General features: G+C 56.9%; 1 protein-coding gene across 6 annotated transcripts in view; it reads right to left on the bottom strand.

Moving 5' to 3' along the window:
* Positions 1 to 279: 279 nt before the first annotated feature.
* Positions 280 to 8,138, bottom strand: part of CACNB1 (calcium voltage-gated channel auxiliary subunit beta 1) — a 16,560-nt gene continuing 8,701 nt past the window's right edge. For 3 of the 6 annotated variants that reach the window (XM_036407929.2, XM_036407927.2, XM_036407931.2), the window contains 7 exons: positions 7,396 to 7,476; positions 6,946 to 7,004; positions 6,652 to 6,761; positions 6,342 to 6,493; positions 4,279 to 4,374; positions 3,694 to 3,879; positions 280 to 1,925 (listed from right to left, as the gene is read on the bottom strand). In XM_036407929.2, the coding sequence (XP_036263822.1) occupies positions 1,461 to 1,925; positions 3,694 to 3,879; positions 4,279 to 4,374; positions 6,342 to 6,493; positions 6,652 to 6,761; positions 6,946 to 7,004; positions 7,396 to 7,476 (1,149 nt within the window). In that variant the 3' untranslated portion in view covers positions 280 to 1,460. Of the gene's footprint in view, positions 1,926 to 3,477; positions 3,880 to 4,278; positions 4,375 to 6,341; positions 6,494 to 6,651; positions 6,762 to 6,945; positions 7,005 to 7,395; positions 7,477 to 7,733; positions 7,754 to 8,138 lie in introns of those variants that run through there. The other 3 variants (XM_036407930.2, XM_045570817.1, XM_036407932.2) reach the window with 2 other exon arrangements.

Below are 8,138 nucleotides of genomic sequence, written 5' to 3'. Positions count from 1 at the left end.
ATGCATGCATCAGCCACAAACCAGCCACATCTCCTGTGGAGTAAACAACTGCAGACACAGCTCCCTCCGGCACCCCCCCCCCCCCCCCCCGAACAAAGCAGGCTCGGGAGGCCGCCCCGAAGGACAGGATGGCGGGTTTATATGAGGCAGACACTCCCAGGGGAGTAAAGACGAACAGATGGACGGATGGAGGCACATGGTACCGGACAGGAGGGGGAAAGGTCGGGCAGTGGTCTCTTCTAACCAGTTCGTGGAAGCTGCACCCCACCCCCAGGTGGGGGGTGGGACAACATTGGCACAGGAGGTGGCGAGACAGGCATGAGGTGCCCATCCCTGAGGTGGGCAGCCGGGCAGGGCCCAGTCCTCGTTGGCACAATCGGCTCTCTCTGGCCCAGCTGGGCTGAGGGGATGCCAGGAGGGGCAGGCTGCTGGGCTGAGGGGATGCCAGGCAGAGGGACACTGGGGTCGGAGGGGGATGGGAAGGCCTCTCCTGGGGGGGGGGAGTGGAGTGGACATGGGTAAAGAGCAGGATCACAAGAGGCAAACACAGAGCAGCAGCAGCAGCAGCAGCAGCCACGCCCCCCAGAGGGATCCGTGGTCCCGGGGGGCAGTGATCACTTCTTGGGCACCAGCCCCAAGGGCCTCTCTCCAGGGGTTTTGGGGGAGGATGAAGGGGCAGTTTTTGGTTTCAACATGAGGCGGACCAGAGTGTTCCATGGGCCCCACAGGGGTGTGGAGGGCCCTCTTCTGGTGGCAGCAGGCAAGGGACATTGTAGGCCAAGCTCATTCCTGGGGCAGGTCAAGGCTGAGGCATGGGAGGTGGGGGCGGTCGGGGGGGGGGGGGGGAGTGTCTCCAATCGCCCACTCCTCAGGGTTAGGTCCTGGGTGGGCAGATGGCACTACACCTGATGCCCATCAGTTTCTACCCAGACACCCCCCGCAAGGGGCTTCCAGCCGGGAGCTCCCTCTTACAGATGCTGCCAGAAAGCTGGGGGTGAGGGAAGGAGGGGGAAGCTGGGCATGAGGAGGGACCCTGGCCTGGAGTTTGGGAAGAGAACACTCACGGAAAAGCCTGTGGTCTCTCTCTCTCCAGGAAAAGCCCCCTGCCCCTCCCCAAGTCCTCCAGGTTGGAAAAAGGGGCCTCCCGGCTGAGAGGCCCAAGTAGAAAGAGCTAAGGAAGCGCACCTTTTCTCCGGGAGAGTGAGGGGACAGAGACCCCCCGAGGTGGGGAAGAGGAGACACTGCAGACAGGTAGGTGGGCATCCCCCCTCCAGCCACCGCGGGGAGATAAAACCCTACAGCTGGAGCTGAAGGGACTCCCAGGAGCTGGGATGCTACCACCTTAAAACAACAAAAACAAAACAAAAAACCAACACTGAGCAAAGGCATCTGAAAGAGAAGCGCCCCTGGAGGTGAGACACCTCCCGGGGCTCAGCGTCCTTCCCCCCAGAGCGGCCGGCTCAGCGGATGTACACGCCGCGCCCCCAGCCCTCCAGCTCGTTCTTGTTGCGGCCCAGCGCCGGGCCGCCGCCCTCGGCGCAGGAGCGGGCCTTGTTCCGGCCCCGGTTCCGGTTGTCAGTCAGCTCCTCCTGGTAGTCGTCCTCCTCGTCCTCCCAGGACCCCTGCCGAGCTGGCGGGGTGCTGCCCCCGGCGGGGTCTCCCAGCCCGGGCCCCTCGGAGGGGTCGGTCTCCATGTCCACGCACGAGTCTCCCAGCTCGGTGTAGGCAGAATTTCGGTTGCCGGAGGCGTCGGCATCGAACGTGTCTTGGCGGGACAGTGCCCGCACGGTGCCCGCCCGGCCTGGTGGGTGGCCGCCGGGGTACAGGCCTGGGGGCTGGCCCAGCTCCCCCGGGTACTCGTGCACGCTGGCATGCTCCCCCGTGGCCCGGTCCAGCGGCTGGTCCCCAGAAGCAAGGTAGGGTCCCTGGTTAGCAGACAGGCGGCACACACCATGCGGATCAGGCAGGGGTGAGAGAAACACAACAAGGCAAGGCAGGTTAGTGATGGCACCCAGGCACCAGCCTGGCTGAGGGAGGAGGGGGCTGACTCCCTGCCAAGGACGCCCAACCTTCCCACGGCTGAGGAGGCCTGAACTCTCCCGGTTACCATGACACAGACCCCACGAAGAACAATTAGTCATCGCCTCCTCCACACACGTCACTAATGCTGTTTGGGGGGTAAGTCGTCATTAACAGCTCATTAGTATCGCCACTCATTAGTGGTTGATCGGGTTAGTCATTGCTCCGGTTTCCCAGACGCACTAAGGGGATCTCAGCTCAAGCTCACGAACCCCAGCTCCTTCAGTCCAAAGCAGACCCACGCTCCCTGACCCTAGTCAAATGACAGACTTCCTCCTCTGCCCCCAGCAAAGACTCAAAGTAGCAGGCGAGGGACAGCCGATGGGGCTCCATCCCCACAGGAGGTGGCCCGCTGCCCTGGTGGCCTGAGGGCCACTCCCATCTCAGAGGCCTGGGCCCTGGTCCTGCCCCTTTAAGTTGGGTGATGACTTAAGCAAACGACGCGCCTGCCTGTGGCCCCGTTTCCCGGTGGTGGTGTGATGGAGATGAGAACAGCAGTCTCCAAACTGTTCCCCTGAGATCCGGGGAGGCGTGGGAGGGCACAGAAGTGCTCCAGGGGTCCCCGTGGAGGCCACGCCACCAGCTCCCTCTGAGCGGAGCAAGGATGGCTGGCGTATCCTGAGCTTCCACATAAGATTCAGTGAACAAATTTGAAAAGCAATGGTCTGGAATGGGTTTTTTTTGTGTTTTTTTCTGGCTCTAATCGAGAATCAATGCGTAATGATGTGATCTCAGGGATGGGCCATGGCTCCACGGGAGGAGGGAGAGGCAGGGCAGGGCGCCCACAGGAAGCCTTTCCCGGGATCTGTTTAACTGGGAGAGGAATGGAAGGTTCAGCATCAATCACCGAAGATGCTACATTCTGGGTCCCTTCCGAGGGGCCTCCTGTGGTTAGGGCTCTGGGGAAGGGGACAGTCGCTTTGGGTTTAAAGGCCCCTGCTGGCCCTGACCGGTTTGGCTCAGTGGATAGAGCATCAGCCTGCGGACTCAAGGGTCCCGGGTTCGATTCCGGTCAAGGGCATGTACCTTGGTTGCAGGCACATACCCACTGGGGAGTGTGCAGGAGGCAGCTGATCGATGTTTCTAACTCTCTATCCCTCTCCCTTCCTCTCTGTAAAATATCAATAAAATATATTTAAAGGCCCCTGCTTTGTGGTATTTCCTGCTCTGTTGGGTCTACAATTCTGTGACCACTATTGGGCATGGAGTCCAGTGAATGACTCTACCAGTCTTCAGTCTTCTCCATGTTTTCTTCCTAATCATTTGACTTACAGGCCCCCCCAATCAGGCCTCACCCCCAAAAGCCCCCCAGGCAGCAGATGTAGTCCTAGGGGAACAGGCCCAAGGAGTACCATCAGCCCGCCCCAATCCCATACACAAACCACAGACACCAGAAGCTGCTGCTCACCACGTTTTTCTTTACAAAATAGAGCTCTTTCCTTCCTTCGCCATGATCCCTGTTCTCCAATTCCCGGCCGTGGGCAGGAGGGGAGATGTGGGGGGACGGGGTACCTACATGGCGTGCTCCTGCAGCTGGGGCACGGCGGCCTGCTGTGCGGCCTCCAGCCCCCCCGAGAAGCTGAGGTTTCTCCTGAGCGAGGTGAGCACCTGTACCTGGAGGTTGGAGACAGGGGCGGGGCTGGCGGCCAGGGCGGCGGAAGCCATGGTGCGGTTCAGCAGCGGGTTGGGCGGAGTGCTGCTGGGCGGGTGTGTGGCCTTCCAATAGGCTTCCAGGTATTCGGCCAAGTGCTCACAGGCGTCCTCCAATTGGTTCTCGTCCAGGATGATGTCAAACATTTCCTGTGGAGGCGGGGTTAGGGGGAGGGCCAGGATGAGCCAGGCATGACCTGGGGGTTGTGGGTGTGGCCTGGGCACAGTGGGCGGAGAGTCAAGGGGTTGAAGAACAGGGCCCAGAAAGAGAAGGGGGGCTCTCAGATGTGCACTGGCAGAACTACAAAGGGTCTTGGCACCCACACGGTCCAACTACCTCATACTGGACTTGAGGTTTAGACGCCCCAAAGAGAAGTGGTACTTCTGGGGCTCGAAGCCAGTCTCTGACTGCGTGCCCAGCACTCCTTCCCAGAAGACCAGTCTGCACCTATGGCCCCAGCCCCGGTGTTCCTGGTCACTGTCTCCCAGCAGGCCAGAGGAAACCAGAATCCAAATGCCACCCCCTTCCCCCGGGGTCTGAGCACTCACAGGCGGACACTGCGCCAGCTTCTCCGAGGCCGCTATTTGCACATTGAGGTGTTTGGACTGAGACTTCCCTCGAGACTTGATGAGCCTCTGAAGTACCTGGTTTGGGGGGAGAAGAGGGAACCCCAGAAATGCACTAAGTCAGAGAGGCAGGTCCTGGTTAAGGCTAGCGTGGAGAGCCAGTGTCAAGGCTAGGCCACCTCTTTAGAAATCACCTCACCAGCTCTGTCTCCACCCTGCACAATGCCCAGGCTCTCTCCTGGGTCTCATGCCAACATGATCAATTCATTTCGTCCCGGCAATAATCCCATTAGGTGGCCACTGCCATGATTTTCACTCAATCATAATAATACCAATAGCTGAAAGAAACCCAGAGCCTTAACTAAATGATCAAAGCTGACGTCACCAATGATGCAGCAAACCAATGTCATGTTCCTCGACGCAATGCAATCAGGAACGCATGGCTTTGGTGAAAACTGAAGATGGACTGCATTCTAGATAACGCTTCTTGGATTTGACAATTATACTGTGATTAATGCCCTTGTTCTTAAGCAATACATGGTGGAATAAAGGCATACAATACCTATAACCTACTATCAAATCGTTATGTGTACGTAATACATACATACATACATACATACATAAGATAAAGTAAATGTGGCAAAATGTTGAGAATGAACCAATCTGAAAAAAAAAATGTATTGCATACTTTAAATGGCTGAACTGAATGGTACATAAATTATACCTCAATAAAGCTGTTAAAAATTAGCATATCCAAGTGAGGGCATTCAAAGGATGAGAGTTCTTTGGACTATTCTTGCAACTCTTCTATGAATAAAAATCTTTTTAAAAATAAAATACAGTGCTTAGCAGGTACCAGCCACTCTGCACGGTTAATCCATTTATTTGATCTTCACTATCACTACGTGAAGATCCCCATTTTACAGAGGAGGACACTGAGGCATAGAGAGGTCAGGTGACCTGCCAAAGGAGCACAGAGCTGGTGAGTGGCGCACTGGGACACAAACCCAGGTGGCCTGGGGAATGGACGAACTGGTACTTTCTAGATCACAAAGTGTTTTTGCGACCTTATTGGATCCTTTATCTTATTGGGTCCTTTCATCTACTCCAGGAAGTACTTAGATCCATCATCCCCTCTCTGCTCATTAGAAAGTTAGGACTCAGAAAGGTTAAAGTAACAGTACTCAGCTCCCAGGGTGCTCAGCTCCAGGGTGCCCTCATGAGGTAATAACAGTTACCACCTCTGGTTGCCATCATGAACTCTGGGCTCTCTACGTCATTACCTCAAACCCTCTCAACAATCACACCGGGGAGGGGTCCTAATCCCCATTTGACAGGTGAAGAAAGGAGGTCAGAGGCCTCAATTTCAATAAAAAATAAAAATAAAAAAGCAACAAAATCTAATTGATAAGCCAACCACAGTCAGGATTTGAACCCCATGCTGTCTTCTGACTTCAAATCCTGCACCTACACTTGCCCTCCATGCGTCTCAAACCCCCACTTCTTCCCCCACACTCGCCCTGCATGTTCCTCCCCATTAACATCTAGGAGGTAAAGCTAATGGAGCCGCAATATGACGAAGAAGTGAATCCCACGGATTTCATCTCTATCAAGACCCACGTGAGGACAGAGCAGCAAAAAGGGTTGAAACCAAAAAGCAGGAAGGACCTCCCGCTGTCAAGCAGCTGGGTGACACCTGGGATAACACGCACAGAAGCCCAGTTTTCTGGATCAAGAGTGGGAGGTTAACCAGAGCAGAGATAGGGGACTGGCCTGCGTGACCCTAATGATAATATTTGTATTAAGATTTATAGAGTATAATTAGCTAATACATGATGAGCTCCATTATACCAGAACCTTTGCTAAGTCATAAGTATTCCCATTAGGTTGAATCTCCACAATATCCATGCGATGGAGTTGTACAGAGCAGGAAAGTGAGGCGGGGTGATTAAGCCACATCGTTAGTAAGCAGCAGCTGGGATTTGCACTGGCAGCCAGACTCCCGAGAGCGCCTGTCCCCTCTCGGGTCCGGCGTCTGCACTCACCTTAGGAGAGGTGATCTTGATGTAAACAATGATGGGGGCCAGTGAGGTCTTGGAGAGTTGGGCCGGGTGGTTGATGGTGTCGGCGTCCAGAGCAACCAGCTGAAGTGTCCGGGCCAGCTCGAAGATTCGCTCGATCTCGCTCTGAACCTCAGCTGGGGGTACACGGAGTCGTGGAGAAGGGGAAATGTAAGGGAGCAGTGGGTGGATAGAACACTTCTGGAGATGCCCCCTCTCCCTCTCTCCTCCCACATCTGGCTCCAGAAAGTCTGGTCGCAGAAAGCAGGGGCGGGGGATTCAGAGAGGGGCTCACCCAGGCTGGAGCGTGTGTTGGAGCGCTCAATGATGATGTGTTTGCTGGGGTTGTTGAGGACTGAGCGCTTAGCCAGGGAAATGTCCGCTGTCACCCGAGTGATGGAGATCCTGGGATGGGGCAGAGGGAGGAGCCAGGGGTCAGGTGGGCTAGAAGGCCCTGCCTGCTCCCCAGGCTTGAGGCCTGTCTCCCATCCCTCAGGCCAAGAGTCCCAAACTACCATTCAGGCCATCGTGCCCATCGCCAGCAGCAGCGGCTGCAGGGGCCACGGAGACCTAGCTCCCGGGGTCTTACCTGCCATCAAACCGATGCTTCAGGAAGTCAAACAAAGCTTTCTGCATCATGTCTGTGACCTGAGGGTGGGAGTCGGGGTGGGGGAGAAGTCAGGTGTTTAAAAAGCCACCACTCGGCAAGAGTGGGCTGCTGGGAAGATGCACCTTCCCACTCCATTTTCTTCTTAAACTCCTGACATGAATGGGACCCTGGGGTAGAGGAGTCTTCTGAGTGTAAGGAGCCTCTCGTGGTTCTTCTAGGTGGTGCCTCCGGGAGGACTCTTCTGGGGAATTTGGGGGGAGGAACTCGACCCTCTGAGTGGGTCTCCCTGGGGTCGGGCCCCCCTGGGAAATTTCTCTGAAAGCCTGTAGCCCTCTGGGGAAGACACCGGGAACCTGGGCCCTTCGAAACCTCTGGGGTCTCTCTGAAGGCCTGGGCCCCTCTGGGACCACTCCCCTCCTGGACTCCTACCTCATAGCCCTTGAGCGACGGTCCCACCAGGATGATGGGCCTCATGGAAGGCACCACGTCATAGGGGGGCACGTGCTCTGTCTGGAGAGGAGGCAGGGAGGGGAAACCCCAGAGTGGAGATGGCATGAGCCCCTCTCCCCCAGCCTCCAGGCTCCCCCATGCATCCGCTCCTCCCCCTGGCCCCAGGCCCAGATGTGGGGGGATCAGGGTGAGGGGGGGAGGGATGGCAGGGATGGAAGGGTGGGGAAATGGGGCAGATACGGGAATGGGTGTTAGATGACCCCCCTAGCTCATCCCAAAGGGTGGGGAGCGGGGACACAGAAAGCTGTGATACTCACCGATTTCTGCTTCTGTTTGGCTGGCTCCAGAGATTGCCAAGAGGGGGGGGGGGAGGAGGGAGATTGGGGAGGGCACCCAGGCAGGGGCAGAGAGCGAGGAAGGAGCCAGGACAAGAGAGGGAGGGGGAGTGGGCAGACGAGGAGAGATAACAGGGCATGCGTGTTAGTGACAGACAGAGCCAGAGAGAGGGGACGGGACCCCATGCCAGGGGTGGGAGCCGGAAGTGGCCTGGATCAGGGCTGGGGGTGGGATTGTCAGTCAGTCCGGGGGGCCTCAGAATACTCAGACGCGCCAAGACCCTCTTTCTGGGTCTTGGACAAGAGCTGGGAAGGGTGACAGCCCCTAACTGGGTGCCCACCTCTTGCCCTAGTACCACCCACCTGCCCATTTTAAGAGTTCTCTTG

Source organism: Pipistrellus kuhlii, unplaced genomic scaffold (genome assembly GCF_014108245.1).
Source record: "Pipistrellus kuhlii isolate mPipKuh1 unplaced genomic scaffold, mPipKuh1.p scaffold_m20_p_37, whole genome shotgun sequence".
Classification (NCBI taxonomy): domain Eukaryota; kingdom Metazoa; phylum Chordata; class Mammalia; order Chiroptera; family Vespertilionidae; genus Pipistrellus; species Pipistrellus kuhlii.
This window is presented reverse-complemented; position numbering and strand designations above follow the sequence as displayed.